The sequence below is a fragment of the Phasianus colchicus genome, chromosome 5, assembly GCF_987193195.1.
Source record: "Phasianus colchicus chromosome 5, bPhaCol1.hap1.1, whole genome shotgun sequence".
NCBI lineage: Eukaryota > Metazoa > Chordata > Aves > Galliformes > Phasianidae > Phasianus > Phasianus colchicus.
The window spans coordinates 4,634,223-4,656,362 of NC_143440.1; the positions used below are offsets into that span (position 1 = coordinate 4,634,223).

At 40.8% G+C, this 22,140-nt stretch overlaps 2 protein-coding genes across 4 annotated transcripts; both read left to right on the top strand.

Annotated features, from left to right (window-relative positions):
* The first annotated feature begins 237 nt into the window (after positions 1 to 237).
* E2F8 (E2F transcription factor 8) lies at positions 238 to 9,840 on the top strand. Of its 3 annotated transcripts, none has more exons than XM_031607342.2 (13): positions 238 to 584; positions 679 to 918; positions 1,203 to 1,359; positions 2,118 to 2,423; positions 3,015 to 3,176; positions 3,984 to 4,121; positions 4,467 to 4,676; positions 5,040 to 5,127; positions 5,382 to 5,901; positions 6,849 to 7,067; positions 7,873 to 7,957; positions 8,160 to 8,476; positions 9,062 to 9,840. In XM_031607342.2, exons 1-13 carry the CDS (start codon positions 567 to 569, stop codon positions 9,242 to 9,244), a joined length of 2,643 nt encoding a protein of 880 aa, XP_031463202.2. In that variant the 5' UTR covers positions 238 to 566; the 3' UTR covers positions 9,245 to 9,840. The 3 variants fall into 3 exon arrangements, with proteins under 3 accessions (XP_031463202.2, XP_089996323.1, XP_031463201.2); XM_090140197.1 differs by having other exon boundaries at positions 5,043 to 5,127; positions 7,873 to 8,008; positions 9,062 to 9,839; XM_031607341.2 differs by having other exon boundaries at positions 7,873 to 8,008; positions 9,062 to 9,834.
* Positions 9,841 to 10,539: 699 nt separating this feature from the next.
* On the top strand, positions 10,540 to 21,545 carry CSRP3 (cysteine and glycine rich protein 3). The gene is made up of 6 exons (XM_031607383.2): positions 10,540 to 10,695; positions 13,729 to 13,865; positions 17,278 to 17,446; positions 18,767 to 18,902; positions 19,550 to 19,643; positions 21,258 to 21,545. Exons 2-6 carry the CDS (start codon positions 13,754 to 13,756, stop codon positions 21,335 to 21,337), a joined length of 591 nt encoding a protein of 196 aa, XP_031463243.1. The 5' UTR covers positions 10,540 to 10,695; positions 13,729 to 13,753; the 3' UTR covers positions 21,338 to 21,545.
* The last annotated feature ends 595 nt before the right edge of the window (positions 21,546 to 22,140 follow it).

The following is a 22,140-nucleotide window of genomic DNA, read 5'->3' on the forward strand; positions in this document are numbered from 1 at the left end:
GGACGCGTCCGGGAGCTTGGGCGGACAACGGAGCGGCCGCTATGGGCGAGCACCTGGCCGGCTCCTGAAGTATAGCAGCGCGTTTCTCATGGGAACAGCACCAGCTTCGGCGGGCGCGACTCGCGGTCCCGAAATGGGCGGTGCCGCCCCGCAGCCGTTAGGGCGGGCGGCGGGAGGCGCGCGCCCCCGCCTTTCGCGCGCCGCTTCCCGCGCCGCCATCCCGCCAACCCACCGCGAGCCGATTGGCCGGGCCGCCTCCCCGCTCTCCGCCGGCGGCTCCGCGCTACCGGTTCAAACCGGTGGCGGGAGCGGCGCGCGGCGCCGTGTGGGACGCGGGGCGGCGGTATTGCTGCTGCCGATCCGCCCGAGGTCCGAGAAGGGCGGCGGCGGCGGCGAGCGCGGCGGCCGCCAGATATTTAAACCGGATCCCGGAAGGTCTCTGCTCGCTGGCGGGGCCCGGCCGTTGGGCGGAGGGCGCGGGGCGAGCTCGGCGGCCCTCTCGTCCCGCGCGGGGCTCTGCGATGCCGAGCGGTGGCGGCCGCTGCTGAGGAGCGCGCGGGGCGGAGATGGGCGCTGGAGAGAAGGTACCGCGGCCGGGCCCGCCGCTCCCCGGCCGCTCTGAGACGTGGCAGCGCTCGCTCGACTCCGCCCTTCTCATTTCCCCTCTTCTCTCCGCAGGAGAACCAGCCCCGGGGGTCGCTGCGGACTCCCCTGAAGCAGGCGGGCGGCTCGCAGCGCGTCCTAGCCGATCGGCAGCCCGGCTGTCAGCCGCTCGCCACGCCCCCCAAGCTCGGGGGGGCCCTTCCCGCCGAGCCCTGGACGCCCACCGCCAACCTGAAGGTGCTGATCAGCGCCGCCAGTCCCGAGATCCGCAGCCGCGAGCGGAGCCGGGGGCTGCAGGGAGCCCGCAGCTGCCAGGTACGCCCCGGCCGGCCGCCTCCGTACGCTACCCCTTTGGTTATCGGCTTTTCCCGTTTTGCAGTGTTTTCCAGACGTAAAATGTCGTCTCGTTACGTGCATCTGCTGTAACAGCAGGCTGGACTGGGTGATCTCTAGAGGTTCCTTCCAGGCTCTACAGTTCTGCCATCTCACAGGGCCAGAGGAGAACACTGGACTTTGTGCTGGCAGGGAAGCTCTGTAACGTGTTTATATTGACATATCCGTTGTAAAAACTTCTCAAATTCTCATCTTTTTCTGCATAGGAGCATTTATCAGGAGATGAGCATGAAAAATCTCAACCGAGTCGCAAAGAGAAGAGCCTAGGATTGCTGTGCCTTAAATTCCTGGCTCGGTATCCCGATTATCCCAGCGCTGCAGAGAACAACTACATTTGCCTTGATGAAGTAGCCGAGGAGCTCAGTAAGTTGGTGTATACCCTTTTGCATGTCCTCCTATGCACAAACTGATAAATCGCCCTCCTGTTACACAATGATACTTCACTCCATGGAAGTCTGAATGCTTACTTTGTGCTCTCCTTCACCTAACCCTTTGAACTCTTCTTTCTTACCACAGCTCTCTTAAACCACTGTACTTTTTCCAGCAAGCTGAACTAATAAACTCAGAGTTTTGCTTAATATTAACCATCTAAATTATTGCAGATAACACAGATAACCTATTGGGGTTTTCTGACATAGAAATTATGGCAAAGATCAGCAGTTGATTGTTATGGCAGGAGCCAGTGTTTCTGGCACCAAACCTGCAGCTTCCTGTCCATCACTACACCAAAGCAAGAAGCTGCTTTCTGCTGCCTTTGATAACTCAACTTTCCTGTTTTACATCACTATTTTTGTATCTCACCAATCATCTACTGAAATTCCAAACTGCTGACATAAAGCTGAAGGTTTTCTTCTGTAAGAATAATGAAATTGCAATATTCTGTAGTTTATGAAGCCAATATAAACCATTCTGCTGTAACATTTTTTGAATCATTATAGTAAATTCTATTTTTAGATTGTTAGACAAAAGAACATCCTGTTAGAAAATGCCTTACAAGCATATTAAGAGGGGGAAGCATAGCAAACTCATCTTTTTTTCTGTGCAAACTGTATTTCAAGTAAATGGCAAAAACATTTTATGTGACTGAGATGCCACATTAATCTTGCATTTCATTTCTGCAGATGTTGAACGTAGACGTATCTACAGTATTGTGAACGTGCTTGAGAGCCTCCACATGGTGAGCCGTCTTGCCAAAAACAGATACATTTGGCATGGGCAGCATAACCTTGCTAAAACCCTGCAGACCTTGAAGAAAGTTGGAGAAGAAAACAAATACACAGAAAAAATTCAGATGATCAAGAAAAGAGAATACGAGCACGAGTTTGATTTGGATGGCAAAGGAAATGAAGAAGTGGCAAGATCTTTTGTCTCCAATGAGCATTCAGAAATGTGTTTTGTGGAGCTCCCAGGAATCAAATTCTGTGCTGGTAAGGTTTCTCTATATGCCAGGAATAACATGTGCTCCTGATTATAAATACGCACATGGGGGGAAAAAAATGTATTGGTCTTTACGTCTAAAATACTGCTGTCTGTCTGTGATGGGAGGAATAACTCTGTGCTTTCTTTCAGTTGTCTTACCCATTTAATTCTTAAGAACACATTTTGGTTTTGAGAGAACAAGGAGGGCATCAGGTGATGTAACAAACATAGCCAAGTAGCAGGGCTTGTTACCTATGGAAGCAATAGAAAGCCAGAAGCTTAAATGACTCCATTAAATTTAAGTTTGATTTGTGGAAGACATGCTCACTGAGGAGTGTTACATACATTGCATAATCTGCAGTTAAGGAGTACAAATCAGATGATAGGAGAGGTATACAAGGGAATACATCACTCTCTGTTTTGTAGTTAGACACTGCATCCACCTGATTTCCTGGTGCTTGCCATGTAGAAACTTGATTCTGGGCTCTCTATTGGCCCTGCCTAGTTGCTGCTGACAAATTTCACAGAATAGCAGAATAAAAATGTTTGTAGCTGACATGTCACTTAATACTTTAATCCTCTTTTCCTGTCTTCTGCAGCCTCTGTAAATAGCAGGAAAGACAAGTCTCTGCGAGTGATGAGTCAGAAATTTGTGATGCTCCTTCTTGTATCAGCCCCTTACATAGTAAGCCTTGAAGTTGCTGCTAAAATCTTGATTGGAGAAAATCAGTTAGAAGACTTGGATAAAAGCAAGTTTAAAAGTAAGTAAAAGCTATTCCTCTGCTTCTTGATTGCTTTTTAAAATCAAGTGTAAGCTAAATGAGTGAATCCATTACAAGACTGTGCAGTGTAAAATGCTGTCATCTTGCTGTAAAAGTATTTGAACCTCCAGAACCTCCTTGCACAGTTCTTATGGGGACCCACCTGTGCATCACTGTTCATACATGCCATGTAAGAGAAGTCTGGGAAATTTTTTCAGCATGAAGTAGCTTCTGATGGAAATTTCCCAAGCAACCTGTCAAACATTTCAGCAGCATGCAAATAAGCATTCAGGTCACATTACTTACTCAATGGAAACCTAAAGAAATACTATAAAAGTCCTGCTAGTAGATTAAACACATGAGGAAGTGAAACCCATTGTAGTAACTGCCAGTTGTTTCTTCATTATTTTACTCTTCTTTCAGTTCCCTGCATGTTTCCTCCTCTTCCTCTCCATTCAAATGTAAAGGTACTTCGAGGTTTAGACTGGTGTATTCTAATAGGTGAGAATGTGCTTGCTCTTGAAGGATCAATAATTCATCTTGAAGTTCCCTGAAAATTATACTCCTTTGGTTCTTGGACAAACTCCTTTTTTTATTTTTATTCTTTTTTTTGGAAAACAATATAAATGCAACAAAAAAGCTGTGGTCTGTCATGTTATTTCATAATACAAAAACATGTTCCACAAAACAGTTCTCATAAATGATGACTTCTCCTTTCAACCACTAGAAATACATCATAACTTTTAAAATCAGATCAATGGTAAATTGCTATTAAAAATTGCTCTGCTTTATATGTGTTTATTTCAGCTAAAATCAGGAGACTTTATGACATAGCAAATGTTCTCAGTAGCCTCGAGCTTATCAAGAAAGTCCATGTAACAGAGGAGAGAGGCAGAAAACCAGCATTTAAATGGACAGGACCTGAAGTCCCACCAAACACCCATGGTATGTATATGTGTCATCTTCTTTTGTTTTGCTGATGATTGTGATTTCTTCCTTTTCTTTCCTAGAAAGCTGTTAACCAAGATACTGAGTAAAAAAGGCAGAAAGTCCTTGACATTCACATCATTGCACTTGGTTCTCAACAGTGCGGTATTTCTCGAAGGAGCACATATGAGCCACACAGTATGTGTTCTTATACTGAGACTTGCATTTCCATTTTTGCTGCTGCCCGATACTTCAATAGTTATAAGCCAGGCTCAAATAATTGCTTTTAATTACTGAATATATTTGTGATATATTTGAATTTACATATGATATATAAACTCCTCTGTTTATTCTGCTTTTTAGCTACAAAGCTTGAAAGAACATCTGCACCCTCTATCTCACATATTTCAGAATCCATCACTTCCAAGGAGCAATGTTCAAAAAATCTTTTTCCTTCAAGAGTAAAGCAAAACTTCACTCGGCATCCATCCCTAACAAAGTTGGTTAAAAGTATAGAAAACGACAGAAGGAAGATCCAATCTGCTCCAACCAGTCCAGTTAAAATAAACACAAGTATGTAGCTGAAAACTATATTTGTCTCTCTCTTTCTAGTTGTGTTTTTCACTTGAATGTGGAGTCTTGTATTAAATATGCAGGCTTGCCTTCTGATAGAAGTGGATGAGTGGATCTACCTGCTTACAACAACTATTGTTTGAAAAAGTCAGAAACAAACTGAGATGGGGAAAATAAGTGTATGTTGTCTGTAAATCATGAGGCCTTAGGAGTCTGATAGTGAAAACAAATCTAAAATAATGCATGTTCAGAGAATAAGCTCTGCAATTAGAAATAATAGTAGAAATAATAGAGTCTCAAGATAGAATTTCACTTAGAACAAAACTAATAGCAAAATGTTTGTTTTTGTTTTCTCCCTTGAAGCAGGTACAGATGAACACCTATCAGTTTACACAAGTGAAATGTCTCAGCTTGCAGCAATCCCTCAATATCAGCTGGAAGAACCACCAAAGTAAGTCTGCACAAGTGTTGTGTTCAGAAGCTTTTTGTCACTGACTGTTAAATTTAATCTACGCTTATTTTGTGTTGGGCAGTGATCTGCAAAAACCTGTAACCTCTGCTTTAGGCTATTTTTTCACTTGGAATTTTCTGTTCAGTTTATCAAGACATACAAATTCACACTCTCTTTATAATGTAAAAAAACAATTAGGGCGTTTCTGTATGAAAATACTAAAATATGTGTTTTGACTTCTTTCTTGTTTTAAGGAGATCAGAAGACATGAAAAATAATCTGTCAGGATCTGTTTTGGAGCACAGTCTGCCCTGGCCTGAGGCAGCTCTCAAGGCCAACATTCACACTGCTGCAACCCTTCCAAAGCCTCTTCTCACTCAGCCATTAGGTGCCCTGCCTCCAAGCCGTCAATCAGCATCAACAGTGATAAAACCTCAGCCTCATTCTGGTGCTTCCTATGCAATATATCTGCATCCTTCTGAAGCTCAGGCTGTGACAGCATACAACCCAAGTTTCATGTTCCAGCCTCTACCATGTGCTAATGTGACAGGAATTAAAAGCATTAATCCAAAAGCATTAAGTGAAATGACCAGCAAGGAAGGGGACAATTGCACAGCTGCAGCTGATCCAGGAAAGACCATGGCGGCTAAAGAAAGACCAGTCATGGAATCTGAATCTTCATCAAACAGGTGCCTTAAGAGGTCTTGGGCACTACAAGAGAGTAACCTGATTAAAAAGTGTAGAAGTGATGAGGAAAGCCTTGATAATGCTGTGGTAAGTTAATTTCTGTCAGCCTGGTTTATAGCTTTGTCATGGTGTCATCTATTCATTTTTCAAAGTGATTTAGGAGTCTAACAGATGTTGTCATATTTTTCCATTAACTGTAAAGAAGCCTGAGTCATCTTGGGCAGTTGATTTTTTATGTAACAAATCAAAACCAATTTCTACAACAAAAAAGTAATCTTGGTATTTGCAAAGCATCAGGCAGAATACACAGGAAACAACACAATGTAGATCTTCAAAAAGTCAGCCTGGGATCAGGCTTTATTTTCTCATTTCCCCCTTTGCCCCTCCAAATTTTTATTTTTGAGAAGGTATGTCAATGAGTACAACTGTTGTCAAAAAGAAACAATTCCTGAAAAGTTATTTCAGGACTTAATCTGTTTATACAGTGGTTCTGGAGTAGCTCCTCTTACTCATTTTTATACAAGGGCTCTTCTTGTTCTAGGCTCTAAAGGTATTAGGAGGCAAAGTGGACACACAAAAGCTGCTGGACAGGGCATGTCCCCACATCCTGCTGTCTTATAGACATATTTACCCAATGTTATACGTGGTTAAGACATTTTAATATGATATACAAAGAGAATAAGAGGATCGGATAAACTTGATGCACATGAAGAAACTGGGTCTGGATTGTTTTCCACTCCTCAGTTGCTGAATGCTTTAGTGTCTGTAAATTATTAGGCTACTTCAAATTGTGCTTGTCAAAATTGCCATGAAATGGTACCAGAGAGTTATGACAATGTGTGGCATTGATCACCTTCCAGCTGTGAAGGAGCAAGAGGGGAAAATGTGGAATTGGTTTTCTTATTGACTCAAACTGAGATTCAGGAGAAACTCTGCTTTTCTGATACGGCTATCATAGTACATTTATTATTAAGAATCTCATTTTTTTTTTTACAGCGCCTGCTTTCTTTTTTCATATGCATTTTCTTTTAAAGGGAGAAGCCCCTAAACACGAAAGACCACCCTCCATTGGCTCACAAACCAATCACGAAGTGGACAACTTCCAGGAAGAAAAGCAGAACAGATTTGAAACACTACATCAAAGTGTGGCTAGTTGTTCTGAGCAGTACAAAAGAGAATGCACTCCGGAAGATGAGGACAGAACAAAAATTAAACAAGATGTACCTATGGCATTTGCCAATCCTGCTCATGAGGTGAGCTTTGCCACACAGCACAGCATTTCTTGCTGTTTCCCGGGAAAACACCACATGAAAGAATCTGCAAAAGAAACAAAACTAGAATAACTACACATATATAGATTTGCCTTTAGTTGGATTATTATACAGCATCCTTTAGAAAAAACAACAGCAATCAACTTAAAGCAGGACTCTCCTGAAGCTACTTTCAGGCTTTGACTGGGATGAAGATAACTGAGTGGATGGAAGCAATACTGAGATCTCATACTGTCCCAGTCTGTTATTTCTTTTAGTTTAGAATACTTTGATGTACAACAGAACTGCAGTAAAACTCACCACAGTTCACACTTACTGTTACAGTAAACTTGCAAATAACAAACAGTTCTATTGTCAAAAACAGAACTTACAAATGCCAAAGGATTATCTTCTGATATTTGCCATGAGAAGAAACACACTCTAGGAATGAGGTGACACAATTACTAAGCCCAGGTGTTTCTTAAAAAAAATAAAAATAAAAAATACATGAGGATTTCTTTTGCCTAGCTGAATTGGACTGTGTTAATTTCATATAGGTTTGCAGTTCCTCTCTAGCATATAATCTGGGAACAAAGCTGGGTGACTTGTGTGGATGAAGACAGCCATGTTTTAGAGCATTTAGAGTCAACTGAGTCCAATTTCAGATGGAGGCCAGTATGGGCGTGGAATATCAAGCCCTGGGGATATGAGGAATATAGAATAAGAAAGTGGCAAGGGGAATGTGATTTTGAAGAAAAACTTATTTTTTTCTTATACCTTTGGGTTAAATGTGTATTTTCTTTTTCAGACCTTTTTTCCATCTGGCTACCTTATTCCTCTTACTCAGTGCACTTATCATAGCAATAAGGCAGCTCTTCCTAATAGAGAGAGAGGTGGGTTATGTTCACTGCAGCACACTGTTACCCACAGCTCACCTGCTGCAGGTGAGTACTGAATGAAATATGCACCACACATGTAATTCATGTTTGAAGGATTGTGAGCCAGATTCATCCTACCAGAGCTGTGAAATCAACAATGCAAGGTCTCTAACTTTCAATTTTCAATACTTCCAACATTTGTTTTTTTCTGTTTTAGGTGCCATTCCAGAGATGACATCTGAACTGAAAGCAGTTAACATTCCAGCTTTTCATATAACATCCTTGAACATCATGCTGTCACCAACTTCTATAGCTGCTGCACCTGTACTGAGCAACTCCCATCTCAGTTCTAGCAACACCAGCTCTGTCCCAAATTCAAGTTCTTCACTTCTGAACTTTACACTGCAACATGTAGGACTAATACCTGCTGGTGTGCAAGTTTCTACAAACCCTGTTCTTCAGCATATCCCAATCCCATCAAAACCAGAAAGTGTTAACCATAGCTCAGAAAACATGACCTTACAAGAAGAAAAGGTAAGAAACAATATATTGTAATTGCTTAACCATAGGTTGAGTGGGAAAGAATAGTGTAGTAATTCCTTAAGCAGGTAAAATTTTAAAAAGAACACTTTTTCAATTTTAATTCATAATACAGCACTGCCTTCCAAAAAAAAAAAAAAAAAAAAAAGAGGAGAAAAGAAAGTGGAGCCAGCAGGAGAAACTGAAGGATGACAAGGGTGAAGAGCCTTTGAGAGGATGTTGGATGGATGTGAAATGACAAACACTTATATACTGTTTATTGCCTTATCTTTCCTTGGTATCCTCCTAATTTGCTCTCAGCTTCTATTTGTATAATACTGTATTGCCTACAGTTTGTATTGAAAAAGGAGATAGAAGGAGATGTGAGAAATCAGTTTATTTCTATCAATGTAGATATAGATGCAGATAAATATGGATATGTAGATGTATAGCAATGAAAAGGAGGACACTATTCTCCATAGAGAGCAGATAGATTTTTAAATTTCAGGAAGAAATTTGTTTGCTAACATTCTGCAGAAACCTACAACTAGAACTGACTACTTTTCCTTAACTGAAAGTTAGCTTTCCCTTTTCTTTTAGCCTACTGTGTTGAAGGAACCCCCAGAGCCTCAGACAATGACAGCAATGACAGAAAACCTTTTCCACACACCAGGAGGGCCAAACACAGTGCCTCTGCTGTCTGCAAACTCAGGTGGTACTGACACAATCTCTCAAGGAACCTCATATATTCCTCAACGAAAACTTGAAGTGTCAGAAAACTGATCTTTGGATATTGAGTTACTGACTGTTTTAGCAGGCATAATTACTGATAACACACTGCACACAATGAGTTCTACAATGGACAAGGTGTGTTTTGGATGTGAATTGGCAAGACAGCAATACTGGAATAGCCTGAATGCTTTAGAATTAAAACTGGCTTTACTGAGAAAGTTAAGGCTAAGTATTTTTACACAAGGCTTACCTAAAGTATTACAGCAACTGAGTTTTGTATCTCATGTCTTCTGTGTTGTTTTTCTGCTATGCAAAGTAAGCTGAAATTGTCTTTGTACAGAAGGATAGTCTATCAATCAGTACATATTTTGCACAAAGAAAGTACTTTGAGCACGTACATATTTCATGTTTTACTGAAAGACCATAGTTAGAATTTCTTTTGCTCCTATGTTCAGTGATTCTCTTTTGTAAAGTTAGTTTAAAAAAATCTTTAACAAAAAATCTTAAGTTTTATATGAGTTAAGAATTATTTATACTGCATTGTAAAAATAACTCATTCAGACAAAAATTACAAACTCATTCTGACTTGGTTTTGTTTAATGAAATTAAATGACTGGAGTTGTACATCAGTGGTTTTTTGTTTTTTTGTTTTTTGTTTTTTTTTGTCAGAGAAGGATAAATGTATTCTGAAGAAGGGGAAAATGGTATTCAATCAGCAAGGGGTGTGAACAATTATCTTGCTTTCTGGACAAGAGATACTCACTGTTAGATAGGGTATAAGGTCTGGATTCCAGCAGGAGGGATTCCTGCTTCTGGATGACCCCACACTCATTACTGACACAGGAAAAGTGGTGAAAGAAACTGCAGGAAAAAAGACAGACCACGCGCCACAATCTACTTAAAACTCTGGAAATCCCATTTATAACTGTAGAAATAAGCTAAATTACTTAATTACATGAAAATCGGTGGTGTTAGAGTTTGTTTTGCCACCAAAAAAAGTCACAAAGCAAAAGAAGCATCTTGCTCTGCAAATACTTAAACTCACAGGGGCTTCCTACAAAACACAGACACACATATATATAACACTTATAATTACTTTGGTAAATTATTTTTGGCAATGTGACTATGACTAAGCTCTCATTTCAGGATTCTTACGTTCCACATCTAAGCAACACTCCAGCAACTACTGAGCTTTCATCTTTATTTATGATCCATTAGGCTGCCTTCAGGAATGTGCCGTAGGTGTCATCTGAGGGGCTGCATTGTTGTCCACCTACTCACAAGTGGACACAAGGGAATGAAATGCCAGGCTTTTGTCAGCAGCTATTTTCAGCTTGGTGATAGCAATGGCATTGCTCAGATCCCCAAAGCCCTCTCTCCTTCCCCTCCCCTCCCTGCCTATAGGGCCAGAAGCAGCAGCCCCTGCATTTAAAGAGCGCAGGAATCCCTCCAGTTCAATCCTTTGAGGCATAAGAGAAGAGGGAGAAACACCAAGCTACGCTGTAAGTACAGCACGTGAGATTCTGCTAACATTTGATATAAGGGTTTGGGTCTTTTTCCCAACAGGTGGTAGAAATAGCATGAATGTATACAAAATACTGTGCCCAAGCTCAGCTGTGATAGGAACACAAGCATGAGAGAATGATGTTGTGGAAGGAAGAGGAAAAGCTGATAGCACAGCGTTAGGTTTGGACAAAGAAACGGCATCTTTGTGCAGCAGGACGTAATTTCCCAAAGCCATGAATCATGCTGGGGGAGAAAGGGTTGGGTTTTTAGAGTTCTTTGTTTGTTTTTTTTAGTATTTGGTTCCAACATCAGGATACCCTGATTTTTGGAGATGCCAGCTTGCATTTCTCCAAAAGCTTGCATCAAGGAAGCATTGAGTAGAACTTTGTATTACTATGCAAAAAATAATAACAGGTCATTGGGAATGATACAGACAAAATTAAAAGCTTCAGCCAGGAGAGTTGGCTTCCTTCAATCAGTTTTGCCTGCTTCATACCACATCATGTAAAATCTCTTGCTTCCAAAGGGTTTGCAGAACCCTTGTTTTCCCATGTTGGCAAGGAAGATGTCACCCCTTTATCCTCATGGTGCAGATGAGGTGAGCAGCACTGGGGGGGGGGGGGGGTTAGATGACAGGATGGAACAGCAGCAGCGATTAAATACCAGGACCACATCCTGACCACACTGATGCTTCTCACAGACAGCTACTGGGATAAGAAATTTCAGTGTAGTCTTACACAGCAGTTTAATTTGATATTATTATTGTCTATTACATAAGGAATTATTATTTTCATACTTAGAACTGATCCAGGCCAAACATCTCACACTAGGACTAAAGCAGAGCTGCAGGACACATCCCAGAATACTCACAGAAGGGTTTTACTGTGACTTCTTCCTCATACGGCTTCCCATCAGGTGATGCCAAAGCAGCACGGAAAATGTGTGTGCATGCCCAGTCATGTTGCCATAATTAGCTCAGGAGCAGTTGTTCTTCTAAGAGGTCTAACCACAGCCCATAACAGCTCAAGGCTCACAATCAAGCGCTATCAGCTTTTCCAAGGTTACTTCTTTTTCCTCCAGCTAATGATGTAATGGGAATTAGTTTCCAACAAGGATTCTTTTGTCACAGGTTGAGACTTACTGCACCTCTGAAGGGTATAGCCAGTGACCAGAGATGAAAACCACTCTCCTCCAGGGCAGATCTCGGTGCTGCTCCAGCAGTGCAGGACCCACCCAAGCAGCCCAATTTCAAAGAAAACACTGCAAATGGAAAAACCTTTGACTTTTCAATCATAAAATCAATCTTCCCCTCTCATTTTAAAACGGTTGAAGCATTATTTTGATTGTTTTAAAGGAAAAAAAATACCACTGATAGAAACATACTTAAAAAAAAAAAAAAAGGATACAAAATGGCAGAATGAGACAAGATTTGACCCTAGTGAAATATTTATCCCTGTTCCTTTGCCCCTAATTAAAATAAATGGGAAAAAGACCTCAACAGTGCTATTTCACAGAAAAAATTCCTGAAGAAGAAGGAAAGAAATTTGTAATCCATTCCTTCCATATGATTACCTCAGCTACATCACATTTCTGCTTCTGACTTGTTACACTGCAGATAAGCACAGCTCAAGGCAAGCTGCGGGTTTTCTCTCCCGTGCATCACTAGTGCTTCATAGCTGTCAGAGCAGCAAGGGCTGAAACAGCTTAACGGCATGGCTGCTTTATGGCAGCTAAGGACAGATTGAGCTGAGGAGACGGTTCCATCACAAAAATGAGAGGCTGCACCTTGCGGCACGATGACATTGTGCTGTCTACTGCAAGTAACAGGGTGTACTAACAACCAGAATGCCAAGGAGGATATGTTTGGAGATGCTCATGTCTTGACCATCAGTGTTTGACAACAGTGCAGATGTGCCCACCCTACTGTGCTATAGTCCTGCCTTCCTTCTGTTGGATAGTGATACCTTTTGCTGCAATTGCACAATCGTTTGGGTTAGTAGCCAGAACTAGCTTGAGGTTAAGCTTGTGGAGCTGGCAGACACAAAACATTTCTTTCTGAAAACCAGCAGATGCAGCACAGAAGTCACTGAGATCATGACAGACAGGACATCAGTGTTCTGTGTACACAGTAAGACACTGGGGTAAAACTCAGGCTGTTTTCAATAACTGCTCTGTTACATTACTACCATGACAAACTCCACTCTTTTACATGGCATCAGAAGAAAATTGTCAGGTGGAAGGTTTGATTCAGTATTCAAAATCCTTTTCTTAACTAAGAACATCCAGTGGTGGGTCTAATCAAATCCAAATGGGACCAGCAGACTTTGAAAAACCTATAATAAGAAAGTGACTGGTTTTCCAAGAAGGACAGAGGTGGCCCAAGCCAGGAGCTTGAACAGCCTGATAACAGGATGTGCAGATGACAAGATGACGTCCCAGACTTTCCAGAAACAATGACTCAAACAAGAAAACAGAAGGTCAAACCGTAGATTGTGGCTGCTCCAGCTGCATGATAGCACAATCATCAGGGGCACTTACCGAGCACAGTCCAGTGACCTATGCTCAGCTCCTGGCTCTAACACTGCTCCCTCACATGACCTTGGGCAAGTCACTTCCATAGCCACTGGAATAGGAAGCTCAACTGTCTCTCAGATGTTTAGATTTCTAACAAATGAAAGCCCCTTAGGAACCAGTCACTACTTTATAACAGCTATGCAGCAGAGGTCTTGAAGCTCACTAACCAACTTGGTTCTATTACAGTGTCCTCAGTAATAATGTTGTGTATTTGTTCAGCTTCACAGTGGAATTGGTTCAGATACTAACTAGATGGTGTGATGTCACACTGAAAGAGAAAATTGCCATTATACATATCACTGAGAAAGCTCAATGACTGTCTGCAAGTATCATGATGGTACAACTCACATGAGCAGATCCTAGCTAGGGGCTACCTGGCAATAGCAGTTCAAGGGAAATAAGTAAATAAATATCACTTTTTCTATTGGATTTATTCACTGAGTTCGATTTTCTAGGTACCATAAACCTTCACATACCAAGATGCCAAACTGGGGAGGTGGAGCCAAATGCGGTGCCTGTGAAAAGACAGTGTACCATGCTGAGGAAATTCAGTGCAATGGAAGGAGTTTTCACAAGACGTGCTTCCTCTGCAGTAAGTGCAAAGTTAAAGCCATGTAATTCAGCTATTTCCATTACAGCTAGTATACTTCCTTTCGTACTCCTTGCATCCAAGGAGATGCACAATGAAGATGCTCGCATTTGGCCTAACTCAATCTGTTTGCTCATGGGACATTGAGAGCAGGTCTTAAGACAGCCCAAGCAGTGTAAAGGATGGTAGAAATAACCAGCACCAGAGCAAACTTCAGAGAGGGAAGATCTGTAAGGTTCATGAATCTTACCACTGAGAAAGCTCAAAGCAGAGAGCAGGCACACACTAACCACTCTACCTGGAGAACAGCACAGTGAGACTGACACTCTAGGAACCTTAGGGATCCTATTTGGCCAAAGAAAATACTCCTACCATACACTGCCATGTTTATGGTACTGCCTTTGACACAAGGGAGAGGACAAAAGGAGGGAGCCAAGACTTAACTAAGTTTGTTCAGCAGCAGCGTTTTAATTAAGACTGACTCTAGAAAGTCAGTTTTGAGGGCTCCTCATCTGTAAGGATAACTGGTTGAACCTCAGAGACAACACACACTAAGGAAAAAAGCCTGTGTCACATTCCTTTAGCAACTGAAGGACATAAAACAACTGTAACTTCTTGATAGCATTATCCAGTTTTCTGAAAGGCCAGTCTGCTACTCCTCATCAGTTCTCAACAACCCTTTCCCCCTGAGCCACGTCTCTCTCAGGATCTTGGCTTCTCCTTTGTGAAGCACACACTAGATGTTTTTTGTTAGGGACACCAGAGTGCTACCTTTTGTCCCACAAGGTACCACGTTACAAGTTTCAATCCAAAAAAGCCTTGAAGAACTAAACCAGCGTTCTTGAGATAGAAGTCAGCCTTATTAGGAGACATTACTTTTATGGATCATCCCCCCCCAAAAAATCATTTCACACAGAAAAGTTATCCCTATTAACAGTATTTCCCACCACCACCCTGTGAGCACCTCAGTTTCCTTCAACCCACATTCCAAATATTCCCATTTCACTTACTCTTCCTCACACACCTCTGATGTTGGGTAGGCATCTTTCTCTGTGGATAAGCTTGCACTAGAAAAATAAGCAAGAAGGCACCATCTCAAACAACCCCACTCACCCTCAGTGAAGAGAATAAACAATTTGCTGAGAACTAAAGATAGCTAAATGCTTTGCATCTGAAGGCAAACACACTAATTATTAGAAAAGCTTGAATTGACACATGCTTTATTCCATGATAGAAAGGTATATGAAAGGAAAAGTAAAATGAGTAGACTCTCTTGTCTAATAAAAATAAAGAGCTGTCCTGTTGGGTCATAGTTAATGATATTTCCCTCCCATATAAATTCTCAGACACCTAATTCTGGAACAAGTTTAAGCTTCTTTTTTTTTTAATATAAATGATCTTTTCTAAATGGCTTGTGATAAATACCACACACTCATTAGGTCTACTGCTTTTATTTTTTTCCCTGTTGGACCCTGAGTGTGAACTAACTCATCAAAAAGTCAGATACTTAAAAAAAAAAAAAAAAAAAAAAAAAGTATTCCCAGCAGAAGTCTAAGGTCAAAAAATGAAGGATGCAGCAAAGCGCGTCTGGTAACAGGTATGTTAATTGGCTTTCCTCTATATACAATCTCAGGTACAAAACCAAAATCCATTTAATTGAGCTTTTATTGTATTTAACCCACTAAAACAAACAGCATTTTCAAGCCAACCTGTTGGCACAGTAAGAAACTGATGAGCTGAATGATATAATCATGTCCCTAGCTTTACCTTACAGACGTGTAAAGAGCTTCTTTCCAGCCAACCTTAGTTCCCATACAGCTTGCAGTTTGCCTACCTTGTTTCCCTGTCAGGTTTTGCTTACAGCACAGTCATGATGGACATTTGGCAGGATCTCATGCCATAAACCTGAGACCCCTCAGTGCCTGCTATCTGCTGGCAGGTGACAGGTCCCAAAGCCATTTCAACAATAGCACTTCAAGGGCTTTTGCTCCATCTGTTGTGGTGAATTGATACTCTATCCCTACAGTGCCAGAAATAGAAACACTTTATCTACTGCTAGAGTTTCCATCATCCCCTAACTCCCTCAGCAAACATAATTATCATCTCAAAGCTGAAGAGATAGGATCACAAAGTTTGCACATTTACAGAAGCCCCTCATTTTATTCCTTTTAATTAAAGAGCTCCATGCAAATTGTATTCCCCTCAACACAGTACAGTGACAGAAGTAAAGCTGTACTGGTTCCAATATTGCCTTAAATGCTTAAGTTCTGACTTGAATGAACTTCCAACTGTTTTCCATACTTGTGCATTTCACAGGTTGGTGTTACTTACATCACTTTAGCAATTTATTTCCCAAGCTATCAGCACCCCTCAGTGGCACATGCACTTATTCAAAAGACATTAGGAGAACACTTTCCCTTTTATCATCCCCCCTCATCCCTATTGATCACTGTTGATTCAGTGACTGATTTGTAAACAGTGCTACTTTTTTGGAGCATGCTACAGAACCCTGATTTTCTGTAGGCACTGGTCACTGAAAGCCTCATCTCTCTTGATGGGGTGGGGGCTGCCACACACTGAGCTCCCAAAACAGCACAGTATATGCAGCCACCAAACACATAAAGAGTGTCACTATTATTTTTTCCCATTTGTTATCATCTCAGTTTCAGGCTAAGCAGCAAGGAGATGCACTTGCTGGTAAGGGAATTCCACTCACTGAAGACTGATCAGGTTTCAGATCCTGCACTGAGAGAACATGGAAGAGACTAATCTGCCTTCCATGCCCATCTGAGGAGAATCAGCGGACACGAGAGTAGCTTTAGCAATGTCTGTTGGCTCCAAGTGCCATCTGTGCCTCTCAGATAAGGGACACATGCCTACCAAGACCCCAGACAAGCAGCTGCTAGCATTCCAGGACTTTCCATTCAAACAGAGGCTAGATTTAAAGCAGTGACACAGAGGGTACAACTTGTACTCCACTAAGTGCATGGCATTGCCATGGCACGTTCTGTCCCCAGGTCCCCTGGACCTTTTCTGGTGAGGTAAGCCATGAAGCACTTCTCCACAACAAAAACAACGAAGAGTAGATTCCTTGTGGTCTCAGAATTTCCAACACCATAATCTTGTCATTCTGGACATCTAATGGAGCTGAGACCATCAGCTGTTCAGGGTCACTGCTCCCCATGGCACTACAACCCAAAGAAATGCAACTACATAAATAAAAAGTGCCCTGCTTGATTCTGACTGATCTTCACATAAAACTTCATTGGGTTGCTGCAGACAGTGCACTAACATTCTTATTCTCCTACAATTTTGAAGATAAACAAAAACAAGCAACAACTGTAATTATTCTGACCTACATTAATTCATATTGGAATACACAGATGTTATCACACGCCTCTCTTCCTTTCCGTAGTGGCTTGCAGGAAGGCTCTGGACAGCACCACAGTGGCAGCTCACGAATCTGAAATCTACTGCAAAACTTGCTACGGGAGAAAATACGGCCCCAAAGGCGTTGGCTTTGGACAAGGGGCCGGATGTCTCAGCACTGACACCGGGGACCATCTGGGCCTAAATCTTCAACAGTGAGTCCAACCCTACCAGCAGCACCATGTGGCTGCCTGATGCTACCTGTCACTCAGGGCTATTTCAGGTATTCTGCTCTGTTCTCATAGCAACATGTAGCACAAGTAGCAGAGCAGAATCTCCCACAACCTTTCCTTGGTGGACATGGTAATTTACCAGTTTTCAGTTGTGATCTGCCACTGTGCTGGTACACAGTGGTAGAACCACATTCACCACAGAACACAAGGATGTTCTTCACTCTATCAGAATTAAGATACAGCTAGGTTTTACCATTAGAGAAAGAAGCACAACACCACACACTGTTAACCCTCCTCTCAACAGAGAAATAATGTTCCTAAACCCTCCCTGTGGCTTGTACAACACTTACAAGCACATCGAGGACATAACTGAACAAAGGCATTCCCTTGGGATACTATCTTCAAACAGCTTCAGCTGCATGTAATTACATCTGACAGTACATTTTGGTAGTATTTTTCTATTATACTCAAATCTGTACATTTCAAAGCCAACATTTTCTTCTGGTATCACTGTAAAGAAACCAATTAACAAATGTGCTGTGCAGGAAATAAAAGCTTAACTGCTGTATCGAATTGTGTCCCCTGTAAAATACACACCCACTGTGGGCAGAGTTCTGTATCAAGAGCTGCCACGTCCTGGTGACTTAATGACCTGTTGCAGTCCACAAGTCTGGTAATTCTAAAGTAGTTCTGTGAATGACTAAGCCAGCACAAAGACGTAAGCCACAAAGTTCAGAACTACTTGTCTCATGCTTTTGACTCCAGGCCAGCTAGGAACCCTGTTGAAATCTTGCAGCAATAGGAAAAAAAAAAAACAAAACAAAACCAACACATGCAAAATCTATAGGTTTTTCCCCTCCCTTCTTTCAAGATCTGCTCTATACTGAATACTAGCAGCAAAGAGTGGAGGTCCTTTGCTTGTTTTTCCTCACTGGCCTCTCAATAAAACAAAATTCACTTTCACTTTTCATGGTATGTGGTTGTCAGCTTCATGTGCTGAGTCAAAAATGGGCAATTACAGTGGGTACAGCATTCATTTTTCAACTATGTAACACAAAATGCAATATAACAGAAGATCTTTTTGAATCAACATGATTTTCTGATTCTGTTACACTGTCCTCTCCACGCTGGACTTGATGATCTTAATGGTCTTTTCCAACCTTAATGATTCTACCTCCTAGACCAGTAAGAATGTTTTGACCCCTTACAAAACAAACACAACAACCACCACAAGAATCAAATTTCTAGAGTGAAGATAACATTTTGAGCAATGTTTTAAAACATTGAAAACTTCTGTTTCAGAGGATCACCAAAGTCTGCTCGCCCTTCTACACCAACTAATCCTTCAAAATTTGCCAAAAAGATCGTTGATGTGGATAAATGTCCCAGGTGTGGCAAATCGGTGTATGCTGCAGAGAAGATAATGGGAGGAGGAAAAGTAAGTAGTTACTAAAGCACTAGGAAAAAAAGCAACCAAACTTTTTTCATGGTCAATCAATGCTTGAAGATTTTACCCGGTGTTGATGAAGAAAATACAAGGTTGAATAAGCAAAACGTACTGACTGTCAGATTTCAAGTCAAGTTGAAGTTATGTTTTGTCATAAACCTTCTTCAACATTTTGCATCTTGTCAAGGTCTGAGGGACAACCCTTCCCTTTTGACTTCCACTGTCATCCTACTAACATCTCTTGGGATAGTTACAATTCAAACATATATCTGCATTTGCCACTACAAACAAATTAAAGAGATTCCGTGACTAGAAAAAAACAGCACTGTACGATATGCTGGCCCTCTGCTCTAGGAACTCTAATTCATTATCTCTACGCATGAAGGATGTGGCCAATGAGAGCACTATCTATAGCTCTCTGCTTTTTACCAGACCTCCATCAACAAGAGGCTCACTAGGTAAGATATTAAAATGGGATAATAATTTGAAAAACTAATCTAAAAGGACTAAAATTGTAAGTCATAAGCCCAAGAAGGCAATTTTAACCTCTTCACACAACAAAAAGGAACAGCTGTTTCTTGCATTTGCTAGCTGTGCATCTTCTGTAACATAAAAACAAATTGTCTTCATTCCCTCAGCCTTGGCATAAAACATGCTTCCGCTGTGCTATTTGTGGAAAGAGTTTAGAGTCTACAAATGTTACAGACAAAGACGGAGAGCTCTACTGTAAAGGTAAGAATTATTTCTTGTAGACCCAATATTACCATCGTGATTTGCCTTGCTGAATGCTTAATAACAAACCACAAAGATACAGACAGATCATGGTCCTAACTGGTTGTCCTGCCAGTAAGATTTCAAAAGTGATGTTTCCCCTATACTTTAATAATACAGAAGATGATGCATTCATGCTGAATTACACACCCAGATATTCTTCTCAGATCTTGCAGATTTCTTGGAAAGAGCTCCAGTAGAAAAAATATGCCAAGTTTTTATATCCTAGGCTAAACTATTGAGAATACTAAAGAATACTGAAATTGGGCACAGTTTGACAGCAGCGAGAGATCAAGCAAACTAGAGATCAACTGACATCAAACAACAAGAGATCAGCTGACTAAACTAGCATTACATTTCATCAAAATGTCATCGAAATTTAACTTTCTCTCACTTTAAAATCTCAAGTAAGAAAAGCTAAAACGGAAATATGATGGCTGTGCTTGATTCCACAGACTGAAATAAATAAACATATTTGCATGCAGAGCAAATACAAACCATTTCAAGTTTGTAAGTTCAAGAAGTTTCATTTTCTATTTCATCTCAGAAGCATGCTTCAGCAGGAAAGCCTGAGCTATGTTTGCTCTCATTTTGCTCCTTTTTTTGGAAAAAAATAGTACTGTTGACGAGTCAATATATCTCACCGTAGAAAGTGGATTCTATATCTGACATTTTTTTATCCACTTTTTAAAACAGCTGTATATCAGTAAGTAGTTAAACTCCAATACTTTAGTCTAAATTCAAAGTCCCTTATTCACTGCTGTGACTCTGACAGTTCAGGATAAAATAGTTTGGACAAAATGATTCTCAACTCAACCACTTATGTCCCTGATATTATGCTTTTTTCAAAAAGTAAAACCCTTATGAAGATTATGTGCTTGATTAAAATACAATTTTCACTGTTTCGTAAAACTCTTAGCAATTTCAACTATTTAAAATTTGAAATTGAGAAAAACTTTTCATGAAAAGGAATTTGTTGAAACATCAGCAGTATAAACTCTAAGGGAGTCATGACAGAGAAATGAAATGCCACAAAACAAATGGGAAGGAGTGTAGTCATAGCACATTTCTTTTGTGAGTGATCTGTCATTGAATCTGAACTTTTAGCAGTAAAAAAAAAAAAAAGAAAAAAAAAAAGATCAGTAGATAATATTTGGAGAAAAATGCTGACCGCTGCTAAGACAGAGAAGTTGTGATGAATAAGTATGAACATACTTGGCAATAAAGAGTCACACTGGATTGCCCAAGCAATCATCCAAAGCTGGCTGGACTATACTCTTGTTCTAGCCTCCTTTGAGAAACTCTGATATTCAGTCTGCATGGACAGAAAACTTTATTTAAATAAATTGTTATTAAAATTTTAAATACATACTTTTCCAATTTCTTTTTGAGAAACTCAAATGCAACACATGTTTAATTCAAATATTTTTCATTACTAGAATCTTTTGACACTTCTGAGAAAGACCGTCTCAGATTTCCTTCTTTGTATTAACTTACCTTTGGAATGAGTACCAAATCCAAAAGCAACTTAGGCAAACGTTCAGAATACTCTTTACCCTTTTCTTTCTTTTGCAGTTTGCTACGCAAAGAATTTTGGTCCCAAAGGAATTGGTTTTGGTGGCCTCACTCAAGTGGAAAAGAAAGAATGTGAGTGAAAAGGAGTGGATGCAGAGTGTCAGCAGAAAACAGTTGTCAAGTAAAACAAAATCATCACCTACTGCTTATAACCTAGGGCATTCGTTAAATATTTCCATCTTGCAGGAAAAACTCGCAAGCTTGTACCTTAAGAAATTCTTAGAACAGCTTAAAAAAGGTACACTGATCAAGGCAGATTCATGTTTACCATACAAGTGAATAGAGACAAGAACTTCTGTTCATGGAACACTGCTACTTTTTACACTAGTATTTACCACTGTTCAGACTCAAAATTTAAAGAGTCAGCACACTGTCCCATTCAGACAGAGATAGCCTATGAATCACAAGGGTCAGAGTCTTCTGATCTAGGCCAGTTTCCTCATAGCGTTTTGAAGATTTTGACATTATTTCTACCAGGGCAGAGTAGGTATCATTCACTTGGACACATAGTTTAGAAGAATTTGAAATTCTCTCTCTAAAAGGGAGAGCCTTCCGAAGAAAAAGCAAGTTTTCTTAGAATATAGTGTTTCAGTTTTGTTATTGTACGTTTTTCAAGCTACAATAAAGCACTCGTATTGCTTCACATTTTTGTTCACTTCAATTTAATTGTGCTTTATGTCCCACGGTGCCACAGACTACTGCATTTCAGGGAGAAGATTACATCTCCCATTCCCTAACTGCAAGAACTCTGTCTCATTACACTGCTTTATTCTGCATTGTCAGTTCTAGACAGCATTTAACTTCAATTTTTTGATCTCGATCTGCTTCCCTGCCAGTTTTTATTATGAAGTATTTTGACTTCCTACACACTGCCCAGCCTGCC

Excerpts from the sequence above, each read along its gene's own strand:
- E2F8 (XM_031607341.2), top strand. Across the intron at positions 919-1,202 it reads AGGGAGCCCGCAGCTGCCAG|GAGCATTTATCAGGAGATGA; the intron begins GTACGCCCCGGC and ends TTTTCTGCATAG. Across the intron at positions 3,177-3,983 it reads GGATAAAAGCAAGTTTAAAA|CTAAAATCAGGAGACTTTAT; the intron begins GTAAGTAAAAGC and ends TGTTTATTTCAG.
- CSRP3 (XM_031607383.2), top strand. The coding sequence starts at position 13,754 with ATGCCAAACTGGGGAGGTGGAGCCAAATGCGGTGCCTGTGAAAAGACA. Across the intron at positions 17,447-18,766 it reads CTGGGCCTAAATCTTCAACA|AGGATCACCAAAGTCTGCTC; the intron begins GTGAGTCCAACC and ends CTTCTGTTTCAG. Across the intron at positions 19,644-21,257 it reads CGGAGAGCTCTACTGTAAAG|TTTGCTACGCAAAGAATTTT; the intron begins GTAAGAATTATT and ends TTTCTTTTGCAG.